Here is a 16352-nt window from a genome sequence, read left to right as displayed (position 1 = left end):
TTCACATCTTCCAAAACCCATTAATCCTACTCAGATATTACCTGCTGTAGTTGAACCTAGCCCCGGATTTTTGTGGTGAGTTCTCCAAATCAGAGACTTGAGTCACTCACTGAGATCTTGTGCAATTCTTTGTCTATATAATTAATGCTGCCAGTCATCTAATGAGGCACCTTACTTTACACTTCTTTGTAAACTTTCTGGACATTTCTTTGAGTTTACAATCAATTATATGGATAGAAGTCAACTTCTTTTCCATACACTGTATAACTTGTTTTTTTGATACTTCCAAATTCCTGCTTATCTCCATAACCAGCTGGTCTGCAATTATCATAGCTCAGAGTTGTGGAATTTACAAGACTGTCATTGGTACACAGTATTTCAAAATTGTTTTTCTCGGTCAGGGACACTAGGGGAAAGTGTTCACAGCACTGTAAAGTTGTGCAAGTTGGAAAATTACTGCAGCTGAATTCCCACACTGATATTAATCTGATGCCAAATATCAGCAAGACCCCACTTCACTTTGTCTCTTCAACTACTTTCATTACTTTTAATTCTTCTACTTAATTCTTTCTTATCTCCTCAACTGTCTACAAAAGCAAGTTAAACTTCCCAAAAAGTAGCAGGTGCCTTTATGGATTTTAGTTTTTGTTTAATAGGTAAACTGACCTTTCGACTTTAACATTTTTAACAACATGAATCATTGCTGTTGCTAATTCAATATGTGGTCAAGAATGAATGATGTGTAAGGGTTATACTTGTGTATATAAAAAAAATACAACATTTGAATCTCTAATTTATTCTCATTTAAAGGTCGTGTGGTTAACATCACAAGTATGCTGGGAAGAATGGGCAATCCATCACGCTCTCCTTATTGTGTCACTAAATTTGGAGTGGAGGCATTCTCAGACTGCTTGCGCTATGAAATGCATCGCTGGGGGGTTAAAGTTAGTATTGTTGAGCCTGGTAACTTCATTGCTGGCACCAATCTTTATAGTCCTGAACGTGTCAAAATGATCTTAGAAGCTATGTGGAACGAACTGCCAGACATTGTCCGTAAAGATTATGGGAAAGCCTACTTTAATGAACAGGTTGATAAAATGAAATCTTATCTTGAGAGCGGTTCCGCCGACCTTTCAGTGGTTATTAACGATGTCACTCATGCATTGACATCTGCTTCCCCCTACACCCGCTACAATCCAATGGATTACTACTGGTGGCTGAGGATGCAGATTATGACACACTTTCCTGCAGCTATATCTGACCGGATATACATTTATTGAAATAATTGTCAATCTGGTGTCTGCTACTTTTTTAATAGGCTTTGTACCACTTGCTCATGAAAGTAATAATTAAAATGGTTGGCATAGTGTTTTAATATAACAGTTACACAATTGAATCTGAGAAGAATTCAATATTTTATTAATTCTTTTCAGTAATTTCCATAACTTGAATTACTTGGATTTATGTAGGAAGTATTATAGCAGCAGATATGGAACTAAGTTTGCAAACTTACTGCATGGTGATACAGAAGGGATATTATAATTCTAGCTTTTTGTAATAATAGATTCCTGGATTGTAATGTAATATATTAAAGTTGCTGACTTGGCTCCTAAAATAACATCTTGCTAAACTACTGGAGAGTTTTTTAAACTTTTCATAGGATATGGATGTGGTTTGTGAGATGAGATGCCTGCCCTCCAGCACAACTGGAAATTTCCATCGCATCTTTAACAGGCATGGATAGTCCCAGTGTTTCTGTAACCAAGCAAGTATTTTCCAAAGTGCAGTAACGATTGTAATGCAAGCAGTCAGGTTACAACCAGTAATTTTCTTTTGCATTGTTGATTGTTGATCAGATATTGGTTAGAACACCAAAGATAACTCCCCTTTTTTTTTGGAGTTGTTCTATTAGCAGGGAAATGGGGGCCTTGATTTAGCATTAAATCCACTAATGGAACATTCCCTCAAAACTGTATTGACGTGCCAACCCTTATGTCCAAGTTTTCAGAATGGTGTTCGAACTCAAAATCTTATTATTGCAGAAGGTTAAGATTCATTCCTTCTACTGAAGGTGCTGCAATGTTAGTGGATAGCAGTTCCTGATTTTTATCAATAAAGGAATGAGTAATTTCCAAATCAGGATGCTGTGCGACTTAGAAGTGGAAGTATTGCAACATGAGAGCTGTCCCTGTCTTAACATTGAGTGCATTTGGGAAATGTTTCTAAGAAGCCTCTGCACCTTCTCAGGTCTTCATACCTTAAGTTCATGTGGAATGTTGATGAAATGCACTAGTTCAATAAATAGGGAATCTGAAGGACATTTTGAGCACTACCTTGAGCATTTCTTTATGTTCTCATGAAAGCTGTTACCTCTGGTGCCTCTTCTGTGGAGCCATTCATCATTTGCCAACCAAGACCTAAACACCGCATTTGATGAAAACGCAATTACAGAAACAGTTTAGCTTGACTGTGAACTATTTTAGTCATCTACCTGCCCCAAACTTGCACTCTGTGTTTGTCTTTGGAAATACAAGCACATATTTTTGCATTAAAGAACACATCCTGCACAGTTTTCATATGATTTTGTGTATTTATATCTGTTCAGCTTCCTGAAAAGACCAATCCTTAAATAAAACTTTAAAAGGAATCCTTAGACAGTAAAGAACTCTGCTTTTTTTTCTTAGACCCCCTTTTCTAAAATGCAGCAAAAATTGTAAGTTACATTGGTGTGCATTTTTGTGGGGCCTTAAAAGGTAATTCAGCAAAATCGTCTCACATTTAATGAATTTTAAATGGTGATGGGAGTAGGCAGTTTAAATGGTTTGGCGTGGACTAGATGGGCCAAAGGGCCTGTTTCAGTGCTGTACTTTTCTATGACCCTATGATTTCTAGCATTTCTTTATTTATTATAAAGTAGTTCAAAATTATGTTCAAGAATATTTTTGGTGAATTATGTTTAAGATTCCAAATGAAATGTTACATACCCAATAAAATTGCACTGAAAAGAATATTTTGTGGTTGATATTTATTTCTGTTTGCATTGAACTGTCTCGTGTATAGATAGAGTAACCTTTAGTATTTCCATGACTGTGCAGAAATATGAGGAGATTTTATTTATATTCTATTTATTAAGAGATACAGTGCAGTAACAGGCCCTTCCAGCCCAGTTACACCCATGTGACCAATTAAACTTACAAACCTGTACGTCTTTGGAATGTGGGAGGAAATCAGAGCACCAGGAGGAAACCCACTGGGAGAACATACAAATCTTTGCAGACAGTGGCGGAATTGAACCTGGGTTGCTGGTGCTGTAGTAGTGTTAGGCTAACCATTAGAATATTTGCGAACAACATCCCTGCTGGTCCTTATTGGTGATGTAAAGTTTATTTTTATTAATTTTGCAACAAAAGAAATTGAAACCATGTATGTTCCCGTAATCTGGTCATCTTCCAATCATGCAGCATCCTTAAACTTGAGGTTACCCAAAACTCCACCTCTTCCAGCTCACTCTCACAGGGCTGCTCATAAGAATTTAAATTTTCTTTCAGAATGTCATGATAAACACTTAATAATTCATTTGTGTTTGTGGGTCCGGAGCAGGTGAATGATTACGAGGGGAGTTCCATGTCCCTGATCAACTCCTCATTCACATGCACACCCCTGACCTCTTTGATCAAATAATTGAGTCAGCATTGCTCACTGTGTACATCTAATATATTGTAGCTGAAGGACAGATTAGACAGATTATGAGAATGGGAAAAGAAATTACAGGTGGAATATAGTGTCAAGAAGTGTATGGCCATGCACTTTAGTAGATGAAATGAAAGGGATGCCTATTTTCTAAATGGAGCTACAAAGGGACTTGGTAGTCCTTGTGCAGGATTCCCTAAAGGTTAATTTGCTGTTTGAGTCTGTGGTCAGGAAGGCAAATGCAATGTTTGCATTCGTTTCAAGAGGACTGGAATATAAAAGCAAGGATGTAATGCTAAAACTTCCTAAAGCACTGGTGAGGCCTCCCTTGGATTATTGTGAGCAGTTTGGAGCTCCTTATCATAGAAAGGTTGTGCCGAAACTGGAGAGGGTTGGAAGGGTTTTCACGAAAATGATTCCAAGATTGACGGGCTTGTCAAATCAAGAGCATTTGGCTCTGGGCTTGTATTCACTAGAATTCAGAAGAATGAGGGTGAAGAAAAATGGTGAAAAGACATGATAGAGTGGATGTGGAGAGGATGTTTTCTATAGTGGGAGAGTCTTAAGACCAAAGGACATAGCCTCAGAATAGAGGGGTGTCCTGTTAGAATGGAAATGAGGAGGAATTTAGCCAGAGAATGGTGTATCTGGATTTCTTTGCCACAAGCAGCTGTGGAGGCTAAGTCTTTATGTATATTTAAGACAGGGGTTGATAGATTCTTGATTGGTTGGGGCATGAGGGATACAAGGGGAAGGCAGGATATTGGGGCTGAGAGGAAAATTAGAGCAGGCATAATGAAATGGCAGAGCCAATGGGCCAAATGCCTAGATTCTGTTCCTATATCTTATGGTCTTATAATAATAATGCAAAAATGGAAATCAAAAAGTAGTGAGGTAGTGTTCATGGGTTCAGTGACCATTCAGAATCAAATGACAGAGGAAGAGGCTGTTTCTGAATCATTGAGTATGTGCCTTCAGGCTTCTGCACCTCATTTACTGATGGTAGCAATGAGAACAAGACATGACCTGAGTAATGGGGCTCCTTAATTGATGGATGCCAACTTGTTGAGGCATCACTCCTTGAAGATGTCCTAAATACTACGGAGACTGGTGTACATAGAGTATAGACCATAGAAATCTACAGCATGTTACGGGCCCTTTGACCCATAATGTTGTGCCAACCATGTAACTACTCCAGAAACTGCCTAGAATTACCCTACCGCATAGCCTCTATCTTTCTAAGCTCGACTAGGCTTATACTCACTGGAATTTAGAAGATTGAGGGGGGATCTTATTGAAACGTATAAAATTCTAAAAGGATTGGACAGGCCAGATGCAGGAAGATTGTTTCCGATGTTGGGGAAGTCCAGAACGAGGGGTCACAGTTTAAGGATAAAGGGGAAGCCTTTTAGGACCGAGATGAGGAAAAACTTCTTCACACAGAGAGTGGTGAATCTGTGGAATTCTCTGCCACAGGAAACAGTTGAGGCCAGTTCATTGGCTATATTTAAGAGGAAGTTAGATATGGCCCTTGTGGCTAAAGGGATCAGGGGTATGGAGAGAAAGCAGGTACAGGGTTCTGAGTTGGATGATCAGCCATGATCATACTGAATGGCGGTGCAGGCTCGAAGGGCCGAATGGCCTACTCCTGCACCTATTTTCTATGTACTTATCTAAGAGTCTCTTAAAAGACCTTATTGTATTCACCTGTTGCTGGCAGTGCATTCCATGCACCCACCACTCTCTGTGTGAAAAGCTTAACTCTGACATCCACTCTGTACCTACTGCCAAGCACCTTAAAACAATGCCCCCTTGTGTTAGCCATTTCAGCTCTGGGGGAAAAAGTCTCTGGCTCTCCATACAATCAATGCCTCTCATCATCTTATACATCTCTATCAGGTCACCTCTCATCCTCCTTCGCTCCAAGGAGAAAAGGCCAAGTTCATGCAACCTATTCTCATAAGGCATGCTCTCAAATCCAGGCAACATTTTTGTCAACCTCCTTTGCACTCTCTCTGTGGTATCCACATCCTTCCTGTAGTGAAGAGACCAGGACTGAACACAGTACTCCATGTGGGGCCTAACCAAGGTCTTATATAACTGTAACATTACCTTACAGCTCTTGAACTCAATCTCACTGTTAATGAAGACCATCACACCATGACGCCTTCTTAACAACACTGTCAACCTGCACACAGACCCCAAGATCTTTGTTGATAGTCTACATTGCCAATAGTCCTACCATTTATATTCTGTCTTCAAATTGGACTTGCCAAAATTAACCACTTCACACTTATCTGGGTTCAACTCCATCTGCCACTTCTCAGCCCAGTTCTTCATCCTATTGATGTCCTGCTGTAATGTTTGATCACCTTCCAAGTGGTCCACAACACCCACAACTTTTGTGTCATCAGCAAACTTACTAACCCACCCTTCTACTCTTCATCCAGGTCATTTATAAAAATCTCGACGAGAAAAAGTCCCAGAACAGATCCTTGCAGAACACCACTGGTCATGGACCTCCATACAGAATACGGACCATCTACAACCACCCTTCTGTGGGCAAGCAATTCTGTATCCATGGTGGAGCTGACTAAGTTTACGTCTCTCTAGCTTACTTCAATCCTGTGCAATAGCCCCCTCATACCATATGGTGATGCAGCCAGTTAGAATGCTCTCCACAATACAACTGTAGAAATTTAAGAGAGTCTTGGGTGATATATTGTAGCAATGTGCTACAATAAATAAATAATAAATAATTTAATAAATAATAAATAAATAATTTCAGCGGTTATTTATATGACTGCTGAAATAACGACACGCAGTCGGTAAGTCGTTTCGAGACTAGTTTATTCAAACTTCGTGACGCTGGCATTTAATCCCTAGCATCCGCCCTCTCCGGGCGGAAATGACATCAGAGGTGCATTACCAAAGTCTCTCCCCGCGCGCTGGCTATTTGTGAGCCGGGTGGCCTGCGCAGAAAGTGGGTCGCCACATAACCCCCCTCCCCCCCCCCCCCAGAACCGGCGATGCACCCCCCCAATGTCCACAGTCTGGATCAGCCTCTGTTTGGGAGGTCTGCCCCTGCACCACGATACCTGAACCTCGACCGGCTGCGCCAAGTCCACATGGGCTGGTTTGAGTCGGTCCACCGTGAAAACCTCCTCTCTCCCCCCAATGTCCAGAATGTACGTGGACCCGTTGTTGTTGATCACCTTGAACAGCCCCTCGTACAGCCGCTGTAGCGGTACCCGGTGTCTGCCCCTTCATACAAACGCAAACTTACAGTTCTGCAGGACTTTGGGTACATGGTTCGGGGTCCATCCGTGCTGTGAAGTCGGTATGGGGGCCAGGTTGCCAAGCCTTTCGCGTAGTCTGTCCTGGTGGCCAGCCGCCATAGTCATTAGCGGCAGCTGGCCCTGGCCCTTGCAGGGCGAGCGACAATGCCGGGCTTCTGTGCCCCACCGCTGGTGGTAGAAACACCACTGTTCACTGTCCTCCTCACTCCTGCCTCTGTGTTGTGTGCGCCCCCCTGCCGGGCCTGGTCTGGTCTGCTGTTGGGCACGTGGCCTGGTAATCTGACCAACGGATGCCACACTCTCCCTCTTGGCTTTCCACAGCACGTCTGCCCGTGCTGCCACCTTCCGGGGGTCGCTGAAATTTGCGTCGGCCAGCAGCAGATGTATGTCCTCGGGCAGTCGCTCTAGGAACACCTGCTCAAACATGAGGCAGGGCTTGTGTCCGTCAGCCAGGGCCAGCAGCTCGTTCATCAATGCTGACGGCAGTCTGTCTCCCAAACCGTCCAGGTGAAGCAGGCGGGCACCCCACTCACGCTGTGAGAGGCCAAAGGTCCCAATGAGCAGCGCTTTGAATGCTTCATATTTGCCTTCTTCCGGGGGCGACTGTATGAAATCCGCAACCTGGGCGGCCGTCTCCTGGTCAAGGGTGCTCACCACGTGGTAGTAACGCATGGAATCAGAGGATATCTGCCGAATCTGGAACTGGGCTTCTGCTTGGCTAAACCACATGCATGGTCGCAGCGTCCAGAAAGTCGGCAATTTTAGCGAAACTGCATGAACAGATGAAGAGTCAGTCATCTTTGGTCCAAATCCCATTTGGAGCGTCGGGGTCACCAATTTAGCGATGTGCTACACACAGCGCTGAAATAACGACACGCAGTCGGTAAGTCGTTTCGAGACTAGTTTATTCAAACTTCGCGGCGCTGGCATTTAATCCCTAGCGCCCGCCCTCTCCGGGTGGAAATGACATCAGAGGTGCATTACCAAAGTCTCCCCCCGTGCACTGGCTATTTGCGAGTCGGTTCGCCTGAGCAGAAAGTGGGTCGCCACAATATCAGATTTTCTCAAACTGCTAATGGAATATATGCACTGTCATGTCTTCTTTTTACCTGCATCGATAAGTTGGGCGCAGGTTAGATCCTCAGAGATAGTGACACCCAGGAACTTGAAATTGCTCACTCTTTCCAATTCCGATCCCTGCATGAGGACTGGTGTGTGTTCCCTTATCTTACCTTTTCTGCACAATCGGTTCTTTGGTCTTACTGACATTGAATGCAAGTTTGTTGCTGCGACACCACTCTACTAGTGACATATCTCGCTCCTGTACGCCTTCTCATCTCCATCTGAAATTCCGTTAACAATGTTGTATTGTCAGCAAATTCAGAGCTGGCACTTGAGCTGTGTCTAGCCACACAGCCTAGAGCAGTGAACTAAGCACACCTCAACGAGGTGCGCCAGTGTGGATTGTTAGAGAAGAGGAGTTGTTATTTCTGATCCATAGTGATTGTGGTCCTCTGATTAGGAAGTCAATAATCCAGTTGCAAGTGGAATCTTCCTGTTTTGGTTCTTCTTTCTTTGTTCCAAAACATCAATGTTCCTGGAAAGCTCGTTTATGTTTATAGAAACAGTAGCGATGGTTTTTGTGAAATGGGTAGTTTGAAATAATAAATACACAGGTATTGTATATTTTATACTTTAGTAATATTTGAGTAAATATATTGTTTGATTAAGCATTTTCTGTTGTTTTAGTAATTCATTATGGGCTATTTGTAAAAGAACGTAAACGGCATATATCATTGCGCCACCACGTCACTTGTGCATGCCACACTAAAGTAAAACAAAATGTACACAAGTTATCCTCAGTTCCATGTTTTTCTTTCAATTAGTTTTATATTTTGGAGTACAAAACATAATGGTGGTGATGAGGTAGTTTTAAAACGAACCTGTTGAAGTGCAGCATGCTTTTTCCTTGAACACTTAGTCAGTGACAAAGGTCCGCGGTTTGTTGAGGAACAGTTTCAGTCATTCCTGAAAGTGATTGGAAGAAGACTATATGGCCCAATTATAAATGGCTTGATGGAAAGGTTTTTCCAGAGTCTAAAGAATACTCTGTGAACAATATCAGCAGAACACACTAGACTGACACTGAATCAGAAGTCTGCCAATTTCCTCCTTGCATATCACAATGCAGTGCACTCCACAACCAATAACCCACTAGGCATGCTGTTCCTGGGCCAATCCTTGCTTGGATCTCCTCAAACCCAGTCTCAGAAGGAGTTTACAGGACAAACAGCCGAGACAAATTGAGGGCTCCTCCAACAAGAAGGTTTGATGTTTCACTCCTGGACAAGCAGTCCTGGTGAGGGACTACAGAGGTGATGATTAAGGACAGAACTATACCACTCTACTATTGATTTCCAAATAAAGAATATACAAATCAGAAGAGGAGTTTAACAAGTAGATAATATAAAAGACATATAAACAGCAACAGTAAAAACAGAAAGTATATAATGTCAAAATCAAATAGGTAAAATATTATGCTGTTATATATACAATGGTAAAAAAACTACAATTCATAGCAATCATAAAAAGAAAAAAGATTGGAAATTTTATTAATAAGGAAAAAAACCCCACTAACTAAACTGAAACAAAAAAAAAGAAAGAGAAAAAAAAGGAAAGTAAAAGAAAGATTGGGCAATCCAATTGAAGATAAAATTAGGAAAAAAGAGAGAGAGAAAAAAACACATCCTTCCAGTCATCTCCGAACCTTCATGGATAAGGATTTTCCCCAAAGAGAATAAAGAAAAATAAATAAAATAAATTAAATCATGTGAAAATATTGAATAAAGGGTCGCCAGGATGTATCAAATGTCCGGCTTCTAATTTTCTCCAAGCTTAGACATGACATAATGGAGGAGAGACAATAGAAAACAGTAGGTGGGTTAGATTATTTCCAGTGTAGCAAAATAGCTTTCCAAGCCAGTAAAGTTGAAAAAGCTATCACATGTTGGGCGGAAGCAGACACTTTGATTGCTTCCTCTGGAATAATCCCAAATATTGCTGTAAGTGGATTAGGTTGAACATCCACATCTATAACTTTAGATAATATTCCAAACACATCCCTCCAAAAATTATTTAAACTTACACATGACCAAAACATATGAGTTAGAGTAGCCACTTCTGCGTTACATCTGTCACAAATAGGGCTTATATTAGGAAAAATATACGCTAATTTATCTTTGGACATATGGGCCCTGTGTACTATCTTAAACTGAATTAAGATATGGCGTGCACAGATAGATGAAGTATTGACTAAATAACAAATTTTACTCCATTGATTATCTGAAAGTGAATGTTGAAGTTCTTCCCAGGTGCGTTGAACCCTATCATTAGGCGACATGCGAGCATTCATTAACTGTTTATAAATGATAGCTATTAATAATTTTTGAAAAGGTTTAAACTGAAAAATAACATAAGCCAAATTTAAAGAGCAGACTGAGGGGTAATTCGGTAAAAAATCACGTAAAAAATTCCTAACCTGTAAATACCTGAAAAAATGTGTATTAGAGATATCATATTTATCCATTAACTGTGAAAAAGACATTAAACAGTCTTGTAAAAACAAATCTAAAAAAGTTTTTATTCCCTTAATTTTCCATGTTAAAAAAGCCTTATCCAAAGTTGATGGTTTAAAAAAGAAATTAGAATAAATATTACTAGAAAGTAAAAAATTATTTAATTTAAAAGATCTACAAAATTGAAACCAAATTTTTAAAGTATGTTTAACAATAGGGTTGAGAGCTTGTCTACCTATTCTGGAGAGCGAAAACGGAAGAGGAGCTCCTAATAAAGAAGCTAACAAAAACCCCATTACTGAATTTTCCTCCAGCTGTAACCATGAAGGGCGATCTTGGTCGTCTATATCATAAATCCAAAAAGTAATATAATGAATATTAATTGCCCAATAATAAAATCTAAAGTTTGGTAAAGCCAGTCCTCTATCTTTTTTTGATTTTTGCAATAAAAGTTTATTCACTCTAGAGCTTTTATTATTCCAAACATAAGATAAAATCAGAGAATCTATTTTATCAAAAAATGTTTTTGGAACAAAAGAGGGAACTGCTTGAAATATATTTAAAAAATTTTGGTAGAATAACTATTTTTATAGCATTTATTTGACCTATTAGTGACATCGACATAGGTGACCATTTAGAAAGCGCCTGTTGAGTATATTCAACTAAAGGGAAGAAATTATACCTATATAGGTCTTTAAAATTTTTTGTAATATTGATACCAAGGCAAGTAAAAAGGTTTTGGGCAAGATTAAAAGGTATTTGATCATAATAATCAGAATAATTATTAATAGGAAATAATTCACTTTTATGTAAATTAAGTTTATACCCAGAAAAAGTACCAAATTCCATAAATATAGATAACATAGAAGGAATAGATTTCTTAGGATTTGAAATGTAAACTAATAATGAAACCTTATGTAATTTATCCCCTCTCCTAATACCCTGCACAGAATTAGAATCCCTAAGAGCAATAGCAAGTGGTTCTAAAGCCAAATTAAATAATAAAGGACTGAGGGGACAACCCTGACGGGTACCTCTATATAATCTAAAGTAAGGAGACTTTTGATTATTAGTTAGAACCACAGCTACCAGGGCATGATAAATCAATTTAATCCAGGAAATAAATCCTGGACCAAAATTAAACCTCTTCAAAACCTGAAATAGGTAAGGCCACTCCACCCTATCAAAGGCTTTCTCTGCATCCAAAGATACAATACATTCAGATTCTTTGGCTGATGGGGAATAAATGATATTTAATAATCTTTGAATATTAAAATGTGAGTACCAATTTTAATAAATCCTGTTTGATCATTTGAGATAACATTAGGCAAGATAGTCTCAAGCCTATTTGCTAGAATCTTAGAGAGGATTTTAAAATCTACATTCAGTAAAGAAATAGGTCTATAGGATACACATTCCAGTGGGTCTTTTCCTTTTTGTGGAATCAATGAAATTAGTGCTTCATAAAAAGTTTTAGGAAGGTTCCCAGAGGATGTAGAATTGGTAAACGTTTGATGAAGATGTGGTATAAGCATTTCATGAAAGGTCTTGTAAAATTCTACCGTATAACCATCAGGTCCAGGAGCTTTACCTAGTTGCATAGAGGATATAGCCTTGGCTATCTCCTCTTGTTTAATAGGTGCATCTAATATATCAGCATCTTGAATCGAAATTTGGGGGCTGTTTAACCTTTGCAAAAATTTATTCATAGTCATAGTACTATCAGAGAATTCAGATTTATAAAGATAAGAATAAAAGTCCATAAATATCTTATTAATTTCATAAGGATCTAAAGTTTCTGTTCTATCTGGTCGGCGAAGTTTTAAAATCTGTCTTCTGACCATCCCAGCCTTTAACTGACCCGCTAAAAGTTTAGCAGATTTTTCCCCATGTATATAAAATAAACTTTTAGATTTAAAAATTTGCTGTTCAATGGGAAAGGTCAGAAGTAAATCATACTGTGATTGAAGTTCGACCCTTTCTTTATATAGGTCTTCAGTAGGTTTAACTGAATACGCTTTATCTATCTGTTTAATTTTATTAATAAGCACTGACAATTAAAAAGATTGAAAACTGAAAAAAAAATGAAATAAATAAATAAATACATACATACATACCTACCACTCTTCTACAAGGTGTAGATTGCGTCTAATATCATCTGGAGAGCACACATCGATCAGTTGAGGAGAGCAGAGTCTACTGTTAGAGAAAAAATGTGTCCAGAGCTGTCAGAACCACTTCCTGCAGTTTTGGAATCAACTCCTACAACCTCCAGTAGCAAACCCCAGAACCTGGGATTGTTTCACAGCCTCAGGTGTCAGCTGCTAAATAGTCGTTCCTCCAGTGTGTTGTACGTGTTGATTTGACCACAGCATCTGCAGTGTACTTTGTGTTTCCTTTGTCTCATCTAGTTGGTGGTTGAGCCTTCAAGTGCTTTTCTTTGACCTCAAGATTCAAACTTCTGTCTCCCACTTTAAAAAATATTATGTCACACCAATAATCACTAATCTTTCTCTATTTGCCCCTGTCTTTCTGCCATAATACAAAAATTCATTTTCAGTATTTAGGGTTGGAAAATGTTCTGTTTTCTTCTAGCATTTTAATTGTAAGAAAGGTTTTCTATCTTGAAAACATGGATATTTACATAAATGGAGAGCGTTCTGACTTGTGGCATGCACGGGATCACAAGAGGGCACAGTGAGCTGTGGACTCAGCCTGTTCCATTATGGGCAAAACCCTCCCTACCATCGAGAACATCTTCAAGAGGCAGCACCTTGAGAAGGTGTCACACAACACGAAGGCCCCTGACTCTCCAGCACACGCCCTCTTCTTGTTGGAGTGGAGATATAGGAGCTCGAAGACCCACAGTCAGTGATTCAGAATCAGCTTCTGACTCTCTGGCATCAGGTTTCTGAATGGTCCGCATCTCATCGTCCCTATTTCTGTTCTATTTATTTACTTCTGAAATTTATAGTAATTTTATATCCTTGCATTGTGCTGCTGCTGCAAAACAACACATTTCATGTCATATAAGTCAGAGATAGTAAATCTTATTGTGATATTTATCTTGTAAAAGAAATGTAATCACTTAAACTCACATACAGTATAGGAAACCTGTATGTTAGTGACCATCCACCTGCTTGGGTTCCTTTGTTGATAAGAGAAAGTTCATGCCAAAGAAATAATAGCCTTGGGCAACCTTTTCAAGAATATTGATCCAAAAGACAGGTAAGTTTCATATAAGACCATAAGATATAGGAGCAGAAGCAGGCCATTTGGTCCATCGAGTCTGCTCCGCCATTCAATCATGGGCTGATCCAATTCTTCCAGTCATCCACACTCTCCTGCTTTCACCCCATACCCTTTGATGCCCTGGCTAATCAAGAACCTATCTATCTCTGTCTTAAATACACCAAATTACTTGGCCTCCACAGCCACTCATGGCAACAAATTCCACAGATTTAACAGCCTCTGACTGAAGTAATTTCTCTGCAACTCTGTGCTAAATGGACATCCTTCAATCCTGAAGTTGTGCCCACTTGTTCTAGAATCTCCTACCATGGGAAATAACTTTGCCATATTGAATCTGTTCAGGCCTTTTAACATTTGGAATGTTTCTATGAGATTTCCCCCTCATTCTCCTGAACTCCCAGGAATACAGCGCAAGAGCTGCCAGACGTTCCTCATACGGTAACCGTTTCATTCCTGGAATCATTCTCGTGAATTTTCTTTGAACCCTCTCCAAGGTTATATATCCTTTCTAAAATAAGGAGCCCAAAACTGCACGCAATATTCCAAGTGTGGTTTCATGAGTGCCTTATAGAGCCTCAACATCACATCCCTGCTCTTATATTCTACACCTCTAGAAATGAATGTCAACATTGCATTCGCCTTCTTCACAACCGGCTCAACCTGGAGGTTAACATTTCGGGTATCTTGCAAAAGGACTCCCAAGTCCCTTTGCATCTCTGCATTTTGAAATATCTTCCCATCTAAATAATAGTCTGACCATTTATTTCTTCCACCAAAGTGAATGACCATACACTTTCCAACATTGTATTTCATTTGCCACTTCTTTGTCCATTCCCCTAAACCATCTAAATCTTTCTGCAGGCTCTCTGTTTCCTCAACACTACCCACTCCTCCACCTATCTTTGTATCGTCAGCAAATTTCACCACAAATCCATAAATACCGTCGTCCAAGTCATCGACATACATCATAAAAAGCAGCGGTCCCAACACCGACCCCTGTGGAACTCCACTGGTAACCAGCAACCAGCCAGGATAGGATCCCTTTATTCCCACTCTCTGTTTTCTGCTGAATAGCCAATGCTCCACACATGCTAGTAACTTCCTTGTAATTCCATGGGCTCTTATCTTGCTAAGCAGCCTCCTGTGCGGCAGCTTGTCAAAGGCCTTCTGAAAATCCAAGTACACCACGTCTGCTACATCTCCTTTGTCTACCCTGCTTGTAATTTCCTCAAATGATTGCAGTAGGTTTGTCAGGCAGGATCTTCCTTTCAGGAAACCATGCTGGCTTTGGCCTATTGTGCCATGTGCCTTCAGGTACTCTATAATCTCATCACTAACAATTGATTCCAACAACTTCCCAACCACTGATGTCAGGCTAACATGGTTAATGTTGAGATATTGATCTTATGACCATATAAATCACGAACCAATTACAGCACAGAAACAGGCCATCTCGGCCCTTCTAGTCCGTGCCAAACGCTTACTCTCACCTAATCCCACCTACCTGCACTCAGCCCATAATCCTCCATTCCTTTCCTGTCCATATACCTATCCAATTTTGCTATAAATGACAAAATCAAACCTGCCTCTACCACTTCTACTGGAAGCTTATTCCACACAGCTACCACTCTCTGAGTAAAGAAGTTACCCCTCGTGTTACCCCTAAACTTTTGCCCCCTAACTCTCAACTCATGTCCTCTTGTTTGAATCTCCCCTACTCTCAATGGAAAAAGCCTATCCACGTCAACTCTATCTATCCCCCTCATAATTTTAAATACCTCTATCAAGTCCCCCCTCAACCTTCTACACTCCAAAGAATAAAGACCTAACTTGTTCAACCTTTCCCTGTAACTTAGGTGCTGAAACCCAGGTTCATCTTGGTAGATCAACAAATCTAACAACATGGATGAGGTAGCAAAGCCTGGAAGACGCCTACTCTATCTTCCTTCCATCGTCAGATCGCTGCATGACCCACGGATCCATGAACACTACCTCACTTTTTACTCTTGTTTTGCAATACTTACTTCTTATATTTCTTAATGTAAATTATAGTCTTTTTTATGTATGCCACTGTACTGCTGCCGCATAACAACGCAGTTCATGACATCTGTCAAAGAAAATAAACCTGATTTTGATAAGTGTGTTAATTTGATTTAATTCAACACAATACTGTCTGACCTAATGTGTACTTACAGTATTTTCTGAGTTTATTTCAGATGTCCACCATCTGCAATATATTGCTTTCATTGGCTAGGTATACTGAAAAGCTTTAAAGGAGAAGTTTCTCCAACCTTGGTTAAATCTTTTCAATGCATTTGTTGCCTCACAAATTACACTACTGAGGAGTCTGGTTCTTACTCATCCAAAAAGATGCCTGTAACAAAGTCCAACATGTTTTAGGAGATTTGTATGTGGGAATGAAGTTGGAAACAAATGGATTTCCAATGGATGTTAATATACTATAGATGGGGAGAACCAATTTCCAAGAAGGAGAATCGGTGACTAGAGGAGACAGGATTAAAATAATTAGTAATTG

The 16352-nt window shown here is 39.8% G+C and overlaps 1 protein-coding gene across 3 annotated transcripts in view; it reads left to right on the top strand.

The window, feature by feature from the left end:
• The window catches only part of LOC140725647 (D-beta-hydroxybutyrate dehydrogenase, mitochondrial-like), a 37062-nt gene extending 34054 nt beyond the window's left edge, over window positions 1–3008 (top strand). For all 3 annotated transcript variants that reach the window (XM_073041392.1, XM_073041391.1, XM_073041393.1), the window contains one exon: window positions 811–3008. In XM_073041392.1, the coding sequence (XP_072897493.1) occupies window positions 811–1280 (470 nt within the window). In that variant the 3' untranslated portion in view covers window positions 1281–3008. The remainder of the gene's footprint in view (window positions 1–810) is intronic.
• Window positions 3009–16352: the final 13344 nt, after the last annotated feature.

The sequence above is a fragment of the Hemitrygon akajei genome, chromosome 3, assembly GCF_048418815.1.
Source record: "Hemitrygon akajei chromosome 3, sHemAka1.3, whole genome shotgun sequence".
NCBI lineage: Eukaryota > Metazoa > Chordata > Chondrichthyes > Myliobatiformes > Dasyatidae > Hemitrygon > Hemitrygon akajei.
The sequence above is the reverse complement of the archived record's forward strand: the minus strand, read 5'-3'. Positions and strand labels throughout refer to the sequence as shown.